The 18,276-nt window shown below is 43.6% G+C and overlaps 1 protein-coding gene across 3 annotated transcripts in view; it reads left to right on the top strand.

The window, feature by feature from the left end:
* The first annotated feature begins 679 nt into the window (after positions 1-679).
* ARID2 (AT-rich interaction domain 2) overlaps positions 680-18,276 on the top strand; it is a 108,436-nt gene continuing 90,839 nt past the window's right edge. Inside the window, exons 1-4 of one of the 3 annotated variants that reach the window (XM_004937552.5) lie at positions 680-1,907; positions 3,291-3,403; positions 3,562-3,655; positions 4,757-4,854. In XM_004937552.5, the coding sequence (XP_004937609.2) occupies positions 3,312-3,403; positions 3,562-3,655; positions 4,757-4,854 (284 nt within the window). In that variant the 5' untranslated portion in view covers positions 680-1,907; positions 3,291-3,311. Of the gene's footprint in view, positions 1,908-3,290; positions 3,404-3,561; positions 3,656-3,785; positions 4,199-4,756; positions 4,855-18,276 lie in introns of those variants that run through there. The other 2 variants (XM_416046.8, XM_040702427.2) reach the window with 2 other exon arrangements.

Here is an 18,276-nt window from a genome sequence, read left to right on the forward strand (position 1 = left end):
GAGCGACAGAAACCCAGCCGCGTTAATGTAAAACAGCAATTATTACCGAGCCGGCATCACAAGAGCCCCATACAGACATTCTGTACCTGGGTGCAGGATAGTGTTACTTGAAGCATCAGCCTAATAGCCGGTTTATTCATAAGGCACGCACTAAAATGAAACAAACAGTAATTAAGTGCTGGCAGTGACCTAGTTAGCTCGGTGCGGCGCTGGATCGCCCTGTCACTCATTGCAGGCTCGCCACGATCCGACAGCAGCGCTCCCTCCGCCCGGGCCCCGCGCGGGGAGCGGCGGGGAGCGGCGCCTCACGCCCCGGAGCCCCGCGCTCCCGCCGCCCGCTCCCGCCGCTCTCGGTAGCAGCGCCACGGTCGCCGCCGCCTCGCCTCGCCTCGCTTCCCCTCCCCCGCGCCGCCGCTCCGCGCTGGGACGAGGCCGCCTCTGACGCGCTCGCTGCTCGCGTCCCCCTTCACCTCCCTCTCCTCCCTCCCCCCCCCTCCCCCAACGCGCGCGCTGTATAGAAAATCTCCTCTCGGCGGCAGGAGGGCGGTGAAATCCTTCGCTCTCCTCCCTCCGCTCTCCGTAACGCGAGCGAGCCGCCGCCTTCTGTTCCTCAGCCTTGGCCAAGTCGGCGTTTTGTTGACAGGCTCTGCCGGGCACAAAATGGGGCTGCCGCTTCCATGGGCGCCGCCATTTTGTGAGGAGCCGCCGCGCTGGCTGCGGCCGCAGCCTCAGTACCGACGGCAGCGGCGATCCGGGCGCGGCGCAGCGGCCGGGGTCTGCTTAATGGTTGAATAGAGTGACCCCCTCCAGGGAATCCCCAGCTGACGGTTACGTAAGGGACCGTGCGCAATTGCCGCGCTCCGCATGGCAGCCCACCTAGCCCTGCTACGCAACGCGCCCGGCCGCCCGCCGCCACCCACCGCCGAGCGGGGCGAGGAGCGCCACTCACCTCCGCCGCCTCCCCTCGCCGAGGGGGACCCCGTGGCTGCAGGAAGGCACGGCCAGCAACCGTCGCCCCTCCTGAAGGCAGGGTGCGCTGCGTGCGTCGGAGAGAGCGATTTGGACCCTCAGTCGCTTGTTTGTTTTCAATCTCTCTGGCTTTGGGAGTCTCACTGCTGAAATAGCAGATACTCAGAGTGCCACACGCGGGGGTGCAGCGCAGGAGCTGCTGCGGGTCTAATTTGGGGGTGATCTCCTAATGCTGCAGCAAATAGACACTGCATTTCTTACACTGAAATTCACGCACCACCACTCCATCCACACACAGAGGCCCATTTTCAATATTTATTAATTTGAAACGTGTTTCTTTCCTAGCTCCCTGACCCCCCAACAAGTGTGAGCCAAGGGCAGACCTTCAGTGGGCACCTGGCTGCGTGTCTCCATATCTACATTCAAGCTGAAACGGCACTCGAGAGCAAAAAAAAAATCTCCCTAAAATATTTGTGTGTGTGTGTATATATATGTTTTATTTCCCGAAGTAAGTTAGAACATGCAATAGAAGGGAATTACAGTTTTCCTCTAAGTGCTCCCTTGGGGCCATAATGTGCCCCACAGCTCCTTGCTGACTTTAACAAGGAGTTCTGCTTAAGGACAACGCAAGGCCCCGCCTGGCCCCGGGTTTCAGCGCCGGCTGTGAGGGAGGAGTGCTCCTCCAGAGCCCCACCTGCAGCTCAGTTACCGGTAGGGAGGCACAGAGGCCTACCTGGAGCCCCGCAGCTTCACCACGGGGATGTTTGGGGCTGAAGGCCCCGCAGGCCCCTCTCGCCCCAGCTGTGTGGCCTGGCCGCAGGTATCCTCCTACGCTCCTAGGCGCTGGATACACGTGATGAGGGAAATATTTACAAATACTGCACCACCATATGCAGAGAGGAAGGTGGGCTGCCGCTTCTAGCTAACGCCTGTGTGGGGTGAGGGCCGCGTCCTTCCTTCTTCAGTAATGTTGTGCTTCTGCGTTCTTTTCAACAACATACAGACACATCAGCGTGTCTCGGATGGAGCAGAGCGGCCCTAAAGCTCTCCGATTACAGGGCACGGTATCTCGAGGAGAAGAAAAATACGCGTTTGTGGGGCCTGGCGGAGTCCCGGCCCTGCCGCAGTCCTCCGGGGCACCCCCGGCTCCGCGCCTCCCTCGGGGCAGTGCGGGCCCCCCGGCCCGGAGCGGGGCTCCCGCCGCCCCCGCCGCACGGCGCTCCCCACCCCCACGCCATCCGGGGAGATTTCCTGTCCTTGGGAACACCTCGGGCCGGGGGACTCCAAACTTTTCCGAAAGTCAAAATCCGGCAGTACCCCCTTCCGTCGCTGTCGCCTCTCCCCTCGAACTCGGGGCGCCCGGCTCGGCCCCGTTACCCGGCCCGGCGCTCCGAGCCCACCTCTCCCGCCCTCCCCCCGGAGCGGGGAGCGGCCGCTCGAGCGAGCCCGGCGCGGCGGGCGCGTTTCCCGGCCCTCGCCCTGGAACAACCGGTAGTAGCCGTTTTTTTTTTTGTTGTTGTGTTTTTTTTTTTCCTCCCCTCTCGGCCCTCTCCCTCTTCTCTTTCCGCCCGGCTTTGTGTGAAGTTTGCGGCACATTGCAGATGAGCCCTTAGCGGCGAGAGGAGCCTATTGTTCCCCGCCAGGAACTGCTTGCTGGGGCTGCGCTGGCTTTTGCCTTCGGAGCTGCCTCGTGCAGTACCGTGAGCGGCCTCCGGGCTCCGCTGTGTTGCGCTCTCGTCCAGGCAGAAGCACGGCGGCCTCAGATCTTTTTGTCTGAGAGAGAAGAGAAGTGAATCCCGTTGCCGCCGCCACCGCCGCCGCCGCCGTAGCCGTGCAGTGTGTGTGTGCGAGAGGAGGGAGCGAGCGAGGGAGAGGGCGACCGCGCGGAGCCGCGTCTGTAACACACACACACTGTCAGTACCTCACTCCGGCTCCCCCCACCCCGCCACAACAGTAACCCAATTCATTGTGTGATCCAGCAGCACCATGTTGAGTCTCATGTGCAGGCTGGATCGGTTGGGTTCGCGGTGCTGAGAGCGGCAGCGGGAGGAGGAATCGCGGAGCGTGCCCCTCTCGCTCCCGTCTCTGTGCCCGCGCGCTGTGTGGAGGCAGGACTCGCGGTTACCGCACTCGCGGGGCTCCCTTATTCCTTTTAAACTTTTTTTCAAGCAAGCCCCTCTCCATGGCCGATCCCCGGCCGAGCACGGGCACCTGGGTCTCTTAAAGGCGAGGAGGAGCCGGGGATTGTTGTTGTTGTCGTCGGCCGTTTTTTTTTTTTTTTTTTCAAATTGGATTTAATTTTTTTTTTTTTTTTCTACGAGGACCTTTTTTTTAATACAAAAATGGCAAATTCGACGGGTAAAAACCACGCAGACCAGCGGAGAAAGGGACTCGCTTTCCTGGACGAGCTGCGGCAGTTTCACCACAGCAGAGGGTGAGGAAAATGGGGAGATGGCACGGGAGGGGGGGAGGCTTTAACCGAGCAGATCCAACTTCCAGCCCCTTCCCTGAAGGACACGGCGGCCCCGGCGAGGGGAGAAGAGGGGGCAGAGCTGACAAGTGGCGGTGTTTTGTGTGGATCTCCTTTGGCAGGTCTCCTTTTAAGAAGATCCCTGTGGTGGGTGGGAAGGAGCTGGATCTTCACGCTCTCTACACCAGAGTCACCACTTTAGGCGGATTTGGGAAGGTGAGTGGAAGTTTTAATTTGGGTTTCCCTCCCGCTAACCTCTTCCCAAAAGTCTCCTCTGACCCCCGGGGGCGGCGGGGGGAGCCGGGGTGCCGGGAACCGGCCTATTTCCAGAGGGTTAGGGAAGGTGGGGGGTGGAAGGAGGAAGCAGGCAGGCAGGTTGGTGGCTCGGCCTTGTCGGCGGAGCGATGCGGGGGGATCGGGGTACGGCGTCCCCCGGCCTCGCCCCGGCCCCGTTCCCTGCCCGCCCCCCTCCCCCCCCCCGGCCCCGGGGGAAAGGCGAGGGGGGAGCGGGGCGTGTGGGGCCGTGAGGGGCAGTTTGTTTCGCTTGTGATTGCGGCTCTGCCTGCCTCTCTCTGAGGGAGACGGAGAGAGGAGAGAGTCTGAGCGCAGTTTTAGTGCAACTCAAAATTAGCGGGCATGTTTAACATCGATAATCGGCACGGAGCATGGGCTAGGAACCGAGCCTCGCGGCCGGGGGGGGCCGGGCGCTGCCCTCCGAGCCCTTCCCGGGGAAAAATAACAAAAGGGGCACCCAAGACGGTGTGTAATCAAATAGCCATCTTTAGGCTTCGAGGCTGGGGACAGAGATGTAGGCCTCAAAAGAAAGGCCTCTCCGTGGCTCTGGCTCCGGCCCGGGGGGACCCGCCGGGAGGACCCCGCGGCCCAGGGGGCGCCCCTCCCGCACCGCCCCGCATTGTGGGCAACTCGTGCGGGTTTTAACGGACCGCGGCAGGATTTAAAAGGGGGCGACAGAGGGACTCCCGATTGGTTATTGTCCAGGCAGGAAAAACAACAACAAACAAACCCCAGAACGACGCGAACCCTCCTGCTCGTCCCCGCGACGTGAAACATAAAAATCGGGGGCGGAGGGGGAAGGGGGGGGGGGGGGGGGGAATACCGGGGAGAAGCAGGGGTATTCCCGGGGGGAAATACTAGGAAAGGCTGTCAGCAGGAAATGCGGCCCCGACCCCACACACGTTCCTGTTTATTTATTTCAGTATATTTATCCGTTTGCTCCGTGGCAGCCCCCCGTTTCGGTGGGCTCTGTGGAGCAGTGCTGGGGGCACAGTGTGCATCGGGCCTGTGTTGTTCTGACAGGTCTCCGAGAAGAACCAGTGGGGAGAGATCGTGGAGGAGTTCAACTTTCCCAGAAGTTGTTCTAACGCTGCCTTCGCTTTAAAACAGTATTACTTGCGGTGAGTGCTACCAAGCTGTTGCTGTGGTATTCGTGAGTGTGGGATTGTATTTGGTTTTCGTTGCGTGCAATAACAAAAATACCCCTCCTCTTTAAAAATGCTGTAACGTAGACCTGAAAATAGTTCCAATTCCTTGTTTGTCTGGTGCAGTGGTCAGTTAAAGGTAATTATGTTTTGCGGCTATTTTATTTCTATTTTACATCTGCAAGCCTTAAACTTTGAAGGGATCCTCAGTGTATAAACGAGATAGGTGGGAGGCATTTCTGCTGATCGTTTCAGAACGGTGATACTAAAGGACAGTTACTAAGGGATCCTGTTATTGTAGTTACAGAAACTTAGCTTAATTTTTGAAGCGCTGAAATGTGTTCCTGTGTGTAAAGTTGTTTACAGCTCAGTGGGGCCAGGCAGTGAATGAAAATGCTTCAGCAGGAAGACAGACTGCTTGGGATAAATTATATTGTTATCAATTACTAGCAGCGTTCATTAGGTTTTATTTTAGAGTACAAAAGATAAATATTTTTTTTTCTCTTACTGGAAAAATAATAGATGGCTGCAGCTTTTAAAAATAAGGTTACCTTCCTTGAAATCATACAGAGGACTGTTTATGAGGCAGATTATTTTTTAATGTAGCGTGGAGTTAATGTTGAATATTTTAAATTACTGTGTGTGGTGCTGTTCAGTTACTGGATGATTTTTTTTTTTTTAAAGAATTAATTTTGATTAACTTGGTGGTTATTTTTTACGTGAAAGATCTTGAAATGATTGCATGTACAGTGTCTCTAGGTGCTTTGTAGAGAGGATTATATTTAATTTAGAATCAAGTTTTATGCACACTGGTTAAGGAATGTAGTTTTATGGTTCTGAACTGTATAGATGGCATATTTAATTGCAGTTAAAGATAAGATAGATGAGCAACGTGTATGAAAGATGTATGGGCTTTTGGACTTCTGTTTTGGTGATCTGAGTACACAGAAGCTTTATCTGTCTCCAGTTTGGCCTTCTGAATTAGGAAATGCAGTAATTGTACAGGTGCACTTTCTATTGGCTGTCCTAGATTGACTTCCAGCTTGAAGCTGTAGAGTTCAGAGCACAGTAGAGCAGTTATTGAGTTACAATGATGCCTGGAAAACCTTAGTCAGATATCTGTAGTTACTGAATTTTTCCTTTTTTTTTTTTTTTTTTTGGTGATGACATCTGATTGCTTTAAGATCCAGACTAAGGAAATAAATGGCTATGGTTAATAGCTTTAGCAAAGTTTAGGATTGCTACTAGGCCTAGGAATGAAGTGGGAAGCTCACTTTAGGACGTCATGTTTATTTTCTTTCTCTAATACATAATATTATGGTAGTGTTGCTAAAGAGTTACTGAATCATTGAAAATAGTTACTGCTTTTTGGGTTCTTCTGTTGGACCATGCAGTAATCTATTACTTGACAATATTTTGCATGTCATTTATGAAATTATAGTTGTTGTTTTTTTTTTTTTTTAATATATTGCTTTTAATTTCACATTATAGAAGCTTGAAAGCCTCACTTTTTGCACTGCAATGTCATGGTTGTATGTCATTTGTGTTTTCACATGTATTTTGGAAGCATTTATATGCTGTGAGAGTTAACATGATTAATGTTAATTTTGCATTCTAATGACCATTAATTTTTAACAAGATACTACTTTATAATTTAGAATCCATCACCCAAAAATACTACTTTTATTATTAACATTCTGTTATTGGCATTATTTTATATACAGTTGCTGAAAATGTGTGTAATTGATTATACACAGATCAGATAAACTGTTGTGGTTTTTTGGTTTTTATTTTTTTTATTTAATTGGAGTTTTGAATAAGTTGATCAGAAGAGTCTTTCAGAAGGTCTGGCTCATCATAATCTCTGTCATTTGCATAGGCCATTCTGAAATAAGCTGTCAAGGTGGTTGTTTGGGGGGGGGTGGTTTGTTTTTGTTTTGCTTTTTGAATTACTGCTTTACTCACTGTTCCTCTGGCATAATCTGAGTTTGTTGTGTTTTCCAGCTGAGTTCACCGCCCTGTATGTGCAGTATACAGGCTGTATATACGCATATATCTCTGCTGGGTTAATGCTTGTTTAGCTTTAACACTGAAGGTTTTGGAGGGGGTTTGGTCATAGGGAAATAAAAGCGCTCTAATGCTAAATTTGTAGAAAGAGTTTTGTGTATCTGTGTCAAAGACCATAGCCTAAGGTTTCTCATAGGGCCGTATTATTGTGATCCACTGAGAAATTACCCTTGGGTTTAAAAAATAAAAAATAAAAACGCTCCTCTTGAGTCTGAAATAGGAGTGTAGTGTTGATCTCACCATTGTAATGACTTTGCAAACAAATTCAAACAATTTGAGGCCTGTTAACTTCGGTATACATTTTTATCCAATTGTCTGTCGTGTCCTATGGAGCGATGCAGTAATCTGCATGGCAGGTGGGGTCCTGCTGGATTCAGAGGGCTTCGGAGGCGTGCACCTACAGGAGTACATTTGCGGATTTGGATCTGTGGTGGTTTGCGATGAAAGTTGCTTCTTTCTATGAAACATCTGGCATACCGCGTTGGCTGAGATAAAATCTCAAGCTGCACGGACCCCTCGCTCGGTTTACTGTTATCTCTAATAATGCAGTCATTTTGACTCTAAATTGCTGTGTAAATAATTTAGAAAGTTGAATTATTTTGTGTGGCATTAGTGGTCCCGTTGGCTTCATCATACTGAGTGTTTCACAGAGCAATCATCAGATAACCTTCCTATGAGCTGTTGTGAGGTGTGTCTTTTTCCTTACAACTCCTTTTTCTTTTTGACTGTTGTGGAATTGTGCTGGTTGTTTTTGGGAATGTATGTTAGACTTCATTCACAATGTAAGCTGTTCAAACTTCTGACATAATTCTGATAAATGATAATTGAAAATATGATAGACCATCCCATCGACCCCTTCTTTTCCCTTGCACCGCCCTCTCTTTTCTCTCACTAGAATAAGTTATTTGTAACTGCGAAAGTCTGAACCATTCGAACTTTGTGCCTGCATTGCTTTGAGCTGTCTGACAGGTGAAATAATTTATGCACTGTGGTTCTCAGTGAGCAGTCAAAAGCCACACTGTCGATGACCATTGATAGGCTGTACTTGTTAATGTAGTTCTGTGAGCGTCACAGTGTAATACCCTTGGATGTAGCGCAAATTAGGTGTTTCATCTCAATTGAGGTGAACTAGGAAAGCATTTTCCAAATGCACCTCTAAAGATTATTTTATAACGTAAATGAAAATGTTTTAATATGGAGTAATAAATGTAAGTATTGGTAGTGTGGGCATGTGTTTACATTTTTGTTAGTTGGTAAACATGCAGTAGGTGAAAACAAAGTTGACATGAAACATAGGCTGTTTTTTATGTTAGTAGTTGATTAGATTACATTCCTACAAAGAATTGGACCGATGTGACCTTGTATGTTACTATAAGGTTCTGCTGGTTTTCATGTGAGAGTAAGTGATACATTTATTTCTGTTGTGGGTCTGCATGAGGCCTTTGAGAGTGAGAGGCCTTGTGCAAATGAAGTACACAATTCAGAATGAGGTTTTGCTTTTAAAAAAGTATTCATCTGCATTATTAGATATTATGTGAAAGGACAGAGTGTCAGGTAAGATAAGTTTGAGTCTCAGTTCTGCAAAGCTTATGGTGAAGGCAGCAGGAATTAGTTAACGCTGGTTAAAAGGTGAATAAGGGTTTGCTGTTGTAAATATTGGGAAGGTAAGGGATAATCGAGTAGAGAGAAAATAGGTCAATTTGTAAAAGGAGAGGGGCATAAAGTTATTACGAAGACAAGCCATTATGATGAACTTCCTGAAAATGCATGTATGGTAGGATGAAAAAGTGTGAGCTGTTAAAAGCCAGGACCATATGAAATAGTTATTGACAATGGAGGAGCACTTGCAAGTTAGGAAGATATTTAATGATAGTACTGATTTCCTACTTAAAAAAAAACAAACAAAAAAAGAATGGGGGGAAAAAATATAGAGCTGAAGAACTGGATAAACTTATGGGATTCCGATTCCTGGTTTTAATAAAATAATGGCAGAAATATTAGGAAAACAAAAGTAAAAGCCTGGAATTTTCCAAGCAAAATTACTTTAAAGAAGTATTTTTTGTTATTCTTGCTCTGATACTGCAGCAACATCTGCACATAGATCAGTGATGATGGGTAAGTACAGGACTGGCTTGCTTGCCAGATCTGATTGCAGGTTGAAGGCCTCAGAGGATGAAGGGAAAGCTGTAGCTGTAGTAATATTTTACATATTTAACTGAAATATAAATACATCTCTGAGTCGCTCATTAACAAATTATTTATCTATATCTGTAGACATCTGAGTGAAAAATTGGTTGAAGGACCATAAACAAAAATCAAACAAAGTATGAAGAATATATTTGGTGAGTCACAGCAGTTTTAGGTGATAAAAGAGTGCTTGCATATGCATGCAGTAATACAAGATTGGCCATTTTAGGCGTATTTAGTGTCTGTGTTGATGAACTCAGTGAGAAAGTGGCTAGTACGCTAGTGACATTAGCAGATGAGAAAGTGGGAAGGGTTAAACGCAAGTCAGAGGGAAAAAAAGTTATCTAAAGAAATTAGACATGTTGTTGGAAAACATAAATGAGATTATTTTGGAAAATGCACACTAAAACATCTGAGGGACAGTAATCCAAAACAGGTATTCGCTGTGAGGGAATAACCTGGAAAGCGGCATTGCTGAAAAAGGGATAGGAGCGATACTGTGGGCCTGATAATCCTGTCAGTCGTGTGCACCCAACTCCCCTTCATATAAAAAGGATTTGTGCATGCTTCTGACAAGGGAGAACAGGCCTCAGTTTACAGTATGGTATATAGCCTTTGTAAAACAGGATGGAATGAGTTCAGGCTACATCCACAGAGGCACTGGAAATGAGAGAGATTGATTTTTGTATGAGATTGTGTGACTGTATTTTAAGTACTGTTTTACATCCAAGGACCTTTGCAACAGGTGTGGCAACTTGACAGAAACTTAGAGAACAACAGGAAAATATATAGAAGGCAGAAAGGACTCATTGATTTTTAAAATAATTGAGAAATAAATATATCTTATGTGGCTAAATGAATATTTTGGGTGAAATGGGGACATGATATCTTAGAAGCATTTTGAAGGGCCTGCATACTTAAAAGGGAGATAATTTTTAATAAGATAAGGAGCTATGTTAATGTGTAAGCTAAGATGAAACTGGGTGAGAAAATTCAGAGCAGACAGCCCACAAAAACCCTAGCACATGCTGTTCAGAAGTTGAATGAATATGACAAGCTTAGCTGGGAGGGAAACCCCCAACATGGGCTGTCCAAACCTAGGCTGGTCAGGGTGATAGGTGCTGTGTGATAGGGAGCGAGTCAGGACTGGCAGAAAAATGGACCAGATAACCTTGCAGGTTCTGTCCATTCTTGAATAACATTATAATGAAGGCTTTCACCTTACAGAGCTACAAACATTTGTTGTAACGCTGCAGATTTCACCTGAAAAATCTGCTGTGCTTAATTTTGCCACAAATCCTGTAGTCATTGGCAGGACGGAGAACAAATACGTGGGTGACATTTTTGTGATTTCTGTCTGGAATTATTTTTCCCTCTCAAGGTAAGAATCGCAAGGCATGTTTCAGTGAGACATCCGAGGCCTTGCCTTTCAGTCTTAAGCGAGTATTTTATGTAGTTGGAGGGAAATTTTGGTTTAGTTGTACTGTAATAATGCAGTTGACATTTACAATCAAGAGTAGGTACTGTTTGTGCCCTGAAGTTTTATTTAGAGGAATTAAATACGTTGGTTATTAAAATCTCAGAGCCTCTCTCTATAGGAGTTAATTTATTTGGATGGCTATTGTCTAGTCAGTGTAGCTGTGCATCTGCTCAGAAGACAGTAGAGCCTGTATAAAAACATAACCTGCAAGCAGCAGGTGAAAGGAGAAGTAGTTACCTTAACATTTATCTTCCTTAGAGTTCTGTTGTGTTACTAGTCACTATGCAGATGAGTTTGACCTCTATCAAAGTTCCTGTGCTTTTCCTGCAGAGGGTGAACTCCACCACTGAAAAATGCAGTGAAAAATTAGTGAGGTGAATGTTAACATACTTTCTCTTTCTGATTATTTTCTTACAAGCTTTTAGTAGAAATGATTACCTAAATGCTCCTAAGGTGAAATATTCTGGTTTATTGGGGGGGGGAGTGTTGCTCTCTAGTTGTAAAGCAGAATTCCGATTGCTTAACTTGAAAGCTTATCTAGACAGATGTCAGAACTAATAATGGACAGAAAGCAAGTTTCTGGGAACACTAGTAACTCCTGGTGACTTCAGGGCCTACTGAATCTTCTGATAACTGGTGCAAAGTTTGTATGTTAATACCATTTTCCAATCAAAAGCTGAAACAATATAAAAATTAATTTATGTTTTTGAATTATTAATAGCTGTGGTAACATCTTAGGTTTGAATGAACGGTAAGCATATTACAGCAAGACTGAGAATGCAGAAGGATGGAAGGGTATTGCTTCTTTCCTACTAGAGTGGAGTAAGCCTGGGCTAAGAAAAAGGGTTTCAGACTTTCTTCTACAGCTAATAGGCTTTAATTACCTTTTTTATTTGCAGTGAAACCTCAGTAGATAAGGCTTTCATACTCTTTCCCATCCTAGCCCCTCCCCCCCCCCCTTTTCCTCAGTAGTGGTTTAGAGATGCAGTTTATTCTGGTTTACAGGTGTGAGGTACTGGAAGTACATAGAAGTTCAGACCGTTCCTTTGGAAAGTGCGTGTCAAATGGGAATGAAATCCAAATATAGTAAAACTTTTTGTTTGTTTAATAACACAAAATTCCAGTTAGGATAGCCAACTTGTTTTCTTTCTCAGCCTTCCATAAGGGGGATATTGGTATTTACCATCTTTTAGAGTTCCTTTTTAATCAGTAGCTGAGGAAGCACTGTTTGAAAAATACAGAAGACTGGAGTTGTGTTCTGTGAACTGGAGAAGTGAAAACTAAGTATGCAACAGATTATGAGAGTGGATTGTTTGTGGTTTGTTTTAAAATGCTTGTTCGGAGTGTCAAAGTGGTGTCTTTCAGCTTCTGTGGGACTACTTGAAATAACTGCAGTATCAGTCAGTATTGTTAGAAGATGCATAGTTCATACAGGGAGTTAAATATAGGCCAGAGATCCCATAACAAAATCTTGTTCCTGGTTATCAATCTGATACATATTTATTCAGTGGCCTTAGTTAAATCATTTGCCATCTTTTTATTCATATTTATAAAGTGAGTGTAGTGATGTTTGTTTACCTGTCTCAGAGAGAAGTGTGAGACTGTAAGCTCTTTAATGCAGGGATTGTGTCTCCTCATGCTTCTATGTCATATCTTAAATATATGAAAATGAATATAAATTAGGAATATATGAGGAAAATAAAACTATTCATAAGCTTGTTTGCCCTCTACAGTATTGAAAAGCAGAAAATATAGCATAGATGAGAGAAAGAACAATCTCTATTCCTTAGGGAATAGATAAACTTGGGATACCTAAGCAGAGAAATATTGGAACAGTTGAAAGAAAGAAGCTTATCTTAAGGAAGGATAATAAAACAGCAAGATGGTACCCAGAATAGCGAGCTTAGGCTTTGCCTGAGGTACTAGATTAGTGAGCTGGGTATCAGATCTAAAATACAGTCTCCTTGGAGCAATGAGTTCAAGTCTGAACAGACCTGAATTAGGTTTTCAGCAACATGCTAGTGACACTGAATTCTCTACTTTTAGCTTTCATATATTTAAAATGAATGTGCATGTATTTATTTTAACTCCAGATAAATGGTAGCAAGCCAGCTATGCTGTAAAGAGGGATTGCATATTGTTATAGCAGAGTGGAGTTCTGCTGAATGATGCAGTAGAGCATGTTTCTCTGCAACAGTGAACTGTGTTCGTATTATTTTCCTTTTTTATTGGTGTGGGAGGAGCAACTGCTCAGATTAGTAGTCTTGTAGAATAATTTACAGGGTTAGTTGTCAATTCATAGCTTCATGGCCTGCATAGAAGTCCTGCGTGGTAATGCAGTTATTATGATGCAGAGAGACCTTTCATATCACAATGTTTGCAACAGTTTTTGTATGTTTGTTTGCTGAAGTTTTGGTGGGTGAGACTTACGGCTACAGTTATTTCTCTGTTGTTACGTACCTATGCTGGTTGGCCTCTGCCTCCCAGTCAAAAGGTTGTGGTGCTTCCATGATAATCCACGTGGGGAGATTCTCAGCTCTGTAAATCACTGAACCACGTGACTGCCTTTGAGTAGCTCTGTTCATTTGGGAAGTATTCTGTAGTAGTGTTATAAGATTGTGTATTATCAGGACTTAATGCCTTGGGGTAACAATTCTTCTGGGATGCAACCCAAGGACTTAGGTTAAATAACAGTAGTTTAAGTTGGGGGTAAATTTAGCATGTTCTTAGTATGTTAACAAAGATTATTATGTAAATAGGTGTAGTAGAGCTGTGTGGTTTACTGTTATTACTATTTTAAAATTTGAATTAAAAGAAAACCTATGAAAATAAATGTAAGAACATTACTTCCCTTACTCGGTTACTTTACTCAGGAGTATCTGGGTTCTGGTGACTGATTAAATGTAGAGCCACTCAGGTAAACAGTTCCACGCTACAGAGTTTACATATGTCCTCTGTGATTTTGGGGGAAGATAGTAGAGCTTTGAAACGCTGGAGATTGCAGAGCTGTTTCTTGAATGCTTTTTGCCTCCTGATACCATCTATGAAAACCTGGGAAAATTTACATTAGAAATGAACAGTCTATGTTCATATAATGCCACAGTTGCACAGTAAATACCTGAAAAGATTGGGATTGACCTCATTTGAGTATGAATATGCAACCTTATCTTTGTCTCCAGAGTATATTCTTTATAATAAAGCCTTATGCACTCTGTGGTAATAAATTCCATGACAGTATTAATCTGTTGTATCACTGAGGTTTTTTTTTTTTTAATGTACATTTACATAATTCTGACTCATTGCTCAATGTGGTAATTGATTATTCTCAATCGCAGTTATTTCTGAGAAGCTTTTGGGTGTGCATTCTGGACATCCTTTCCCCACTATCTTGGCTTCCATGGCATTACCCACATGGGCCAATTTAGAAATTCCTTTGCTTGTAGATTGAGGGGGAATAACCTGTGATACTGGCATTGTAGCTCACACGTCTTTTTTTCTCCCTCTCTTCTAATCATAGTCTTCTCAATCTTTGACTACAAAGGTGGAATTCATTTTCTGTTCCTTGACCCCTTGATATCTGTAGCCATAGACTGCATGTGGGATATTTACTGTAATCAAATTAATTCCTAATTGTAAAGAAAACTGAAGGAAAGAAAAAGTGTATGCAGGTAAAAGGGCAAGAGGACAAAGCACCAAAAGTCAGGTGCCTAGCAACCATAAAATACTGAATTTTACAACAAAATAATAATAGATTTCATTGGATCTGGGAGAAAAAAAAAAGTGCAGCTGTGGACATGTGGAATTCACAGGATCCAGACCAATATCTAAAAGGTATTTCACACATCTGAAAAATGTGCTCTCAGGTACTCTGCAGACCCAGTCAGGCATTGCAGCATTGAGGTGCGTTTTGCTTGTTCTTCCAAGGTCGTTTTGGTAACTGTAGCACGTAGAAACACAATTTTTATTTTAGTGAGAAGTTTGTTTTGGAGCACAATTATGTGCAAAAGCCGATCACTGTAGTAAATTATCATGTTTAATTGGATTTGAAGAATATTTGGGGCCTTAACTACCACCAGATTGAGATACCTTTAGTAAGCATTTTTCTTCACATGCTTCAAAATGCATTTTCCAACAAACTTAGCTAAACTTGTTAGCCTGTTGTATACCACGTGCTTTCTTGAGTATAACACAAGGTTATTTATTGAAAAGCATGTTAATCAGTGCATATGGATTCATAGTAAATGTGGGAAGTATTAAAAAATGAAAATACAATACTCAGTGACAATGACTTCATTACATTCTGTAGCGTTTCATCAGTATGGTTTACAATTAACTTGCTATTATTACTGAAATATAATTTCATTTCTAGAAAGATGTTTTTTTGTTGTAGAAGAATATAAGATTTGTTTTCTGTTTAGACTTCTACATCACCGGTATACAAATCCTACTTTTCTGCAGTAGCTTACATTCTCTTAGTGAGCAGTTTAATTGTATTTCCAACATTCAGTCTGGCTGTTGAAGAAAGTGCATCTGAAGTAAGATCAAAGAGAAAGGTGGCTCTAAAATAGTTTACTGTTCTCAGTATGCCCATACACAAACACCCGCTTCCCAAAATGTACTTACATACTTCTGTATGGATATGTCTGTGCGTTGCAGTTTGAGGTGATAATTGTCCATGAAGTCATGGATCCAATGGAAAGCCAAAAAATTCTGTTAGTTTTATGGTGACTTGGTGCTTATATTGATCTGCCGTATGAGCTCTGGTTGTGGACTTTTGCCCATGTGCCAAAGAAGAATCTCATTCTTGTTCAGAGCTGGGCAGATAGCGATGGCATTCTGTGTCAGTCCTGCGTGTGTACTTTGAAAGGTCAAATTCGTAGGATCTGGGCCGTGTGTATTAACACAAAGTGTGCTGGCTTTAGAAGGAAAGACCCTCAGATACTGCAGTAGGTGTAAACAGGGTGTTCATTTCTTCAGTTGTCCCCAGGAGACTTTTGCATAGAAGCAAAAGTTGCACTCAAGGATGTATGTGTGTGGGTTTTATTTATTTTTTATATAAATTTACGTGTTTGGGAGTTGTGGTGATCCAGGTAAGTCTGGAAAACAAAGAGCTGTTGACACCTATTTAAGATCCAGCTGGTGGAAAGATGTACCAAAGATCTACATCTACATTAAACTTTTAAAATCAACTTAGCAGTCATTTTATGTGTTAAATGTGGAAATGTATATCCAAACTTTAATTTAATTATTAGTGCAAAATACTTTTAATCGCTGTTTCTCGCATAAATGTACCAAAGAATTTACTGACTTTAATTTCACTGTTGTAGTGTGATCTGTTGTATTGCCAACTTCACAGCGTTTGTAACATCAGAATAACTATGATTAGAACCTTCTTTATGCTGTGGAAATAATGATGGAAAGCTGTAGTGAAGTAGACACAACATAAATGTGATTGTTCACATACTGTATAGCATACAGCAGCAACACAAACATACAGGATTGTTGATCTGATTGCCTTACAAGATGGGACTCTATAGGTTGGATGGCACAGAGCTCCACTGTAGAAGGCCACCAGGTAGAAGTGACTCTCAGTGCTGTGTTTTTTGTTTGTTTGTTTGTTTTTGTTTTTGCCAAAGCTTTTTTGGCTCACATCATTTGCTGAGGTTTGTAGATTCAAAGAATAAATGTGTTTCTTGAGTTGGCATGTACCCATTGGGAAGATAAACACCTCCGTGCCAAGCAATCCAGATGTGCAGCATGGAGGGACTGAGATGCATCTGTGCTGCTGGGTTGCTGGCCAGTCCGGTGCTCGTACCCTGAGCTGAGTGAGAGGCGTACCCTGAGCTCCAGTTTCACCTGGGCCCACCACATGAAAGCCAAAGAAGAGGGAAGATGAAGTATGTGGAGCTATTTTAATGAGAGAGGGAGAAGAGCTTTAGAACATAGGTAGTTGATTTGCAAAGGGAATGTGAACATAGTGAGCTGGGTGCATTTGTGCACTGGGTGAGAAGACCAGCATGTCTGCATACTGGTAGTGAGGACAGTGTTTGGCAAGGTCCATGGGATAGATACATTTCAGGGAGAAAAAGAGTGGATATGTAGTCAAATGCTGAAAAGTTAGTCTTTTAATGACCAACCCCCTCATTTAAGTTGGTCTTTGTATATTATGACTTGTGTCCCAAAGCTGGGTTGCTGCTGAGTGAAGGATGTCGTGAAGTGCTGAGTGATCTCTGGATTCGAGCTGTACCATCTGCTTTCTGCAGTGAGGTTTTGATGTACTGGTATAAACCTTCCAGTGGTTCTTCTGCATCTTCGTTTATTAATGCAGCATTGGCAGTACATTACACATTTCTGTTCTGCTGGTCTATATTTTTTGTTAACACCAAATTCACCGTTCTCATTTTGATGTAAAAATTCTGTCATCGTCATAATTACTGTTACATAGTTACTGTTACTGTTAAAATATGATAAGGACATAAAATTACATATAATAAAATGATTCTGTGATTCTATGAAAATAAAGGGTTTTATCTCTTCCTTAAAGAGCTTCCAGGGAGGTGGTTTCTTCTTGGTTAAAAAAACCTTCTTTATAGGCATTGCTATGCTTACAAAAGCTAGAAAAGATACAGTTGTGGAACTGTGAGGGTTTTTTCAATAGCCAATGTTGTTGAAGACAGAAGACAGAAACATTCCTGAGTAATTTGTTCATTAGCTGTATGCAATGCAGAAATGCTGTTATGTATGTGGCATATGAAACGCTGGATGTCAGCTTCAGTTTGAGATAGTTGTATTAGGACTATTTCTGTCCTACCTCTAATACTACATATTTGTTAAGGATCATTTTTCAACTGAAAATTCAGTGGAGTAAGCTTTCACAAATTCTAAGGAAAGTTTTTATACCTATGTGAGAATGAAGATTTCCAGTCAAAGTTTCAGTCTTGGGGTGGAATTAAGTGCAACGTACCGTTTCTTTTTGATAGTTCATGACCATATGTGTTACGAAACTACTGCTTGCCTTGGGCCTTACGCTTGTATAGTTTGGGAAGAGAACTACTAACCTCAGTTTAAAGCATAAAAAATGGCTACTGTTTAAAACTAATCCAAGGAGGGGAATGTAAATTGTTCAGTGCAGTTAGTGAGCAGAGAGCAGGTGAACTGCTGTAAGATGTGGGCAAACTGTATTTTTCATGCAACTGCAATTTCTGCCATAGTATACAGATACCATCATACAGCTCCATAGTTTTTGTTTATGATTAGAATTATTGTTTATAATATATACTTTTTCTTTCTGAGAGATAACAAAAATTTGTGTTTCGCGGTTGTGCTTATTGCCACTTTTCTTTTGAGCTCTCAGTAACGTTGATGTCTCCAGAGAATAAAAGAAGAAAATTATTTGAAGAGGATACATATCTGCTTTCTCTACCTCTTGCTCTACCTCACTGCATGGAGGAGGGTGGAAAAGGAGCATAGCTCCTCATTGTTTCTTGCAAATGTACATCAGAAATTATTGCTGTTATCTTACTTAGCAGCTTGTGGCATCCTTTTTCAAGCAGACAATATTGCTGTCCCTTGAGTGACTGCTGTGCTGCTGACATTACCCCCCCAGTAGTGATACAAGCTCTGCTTTCAGGTTTTTGGTGGTGCTGAGGGGTTGTGGTGTTTTT

Source organism: Gallus gallus, chromosome 1, assembly GCF_016699485.2.
Source record: "Gallus gallus isolate bGalGal1 chromosome 1, bGalGal1.mat.broiler.GRCg7b, whole genome shotgun sequence".
Taxonomy (NCBI): domain Eukaryota; kingdom Metazoa; phylum Chordata; class Aves; order Galliformes; family Phasianidae; genus Gallus; species Gallus gallus.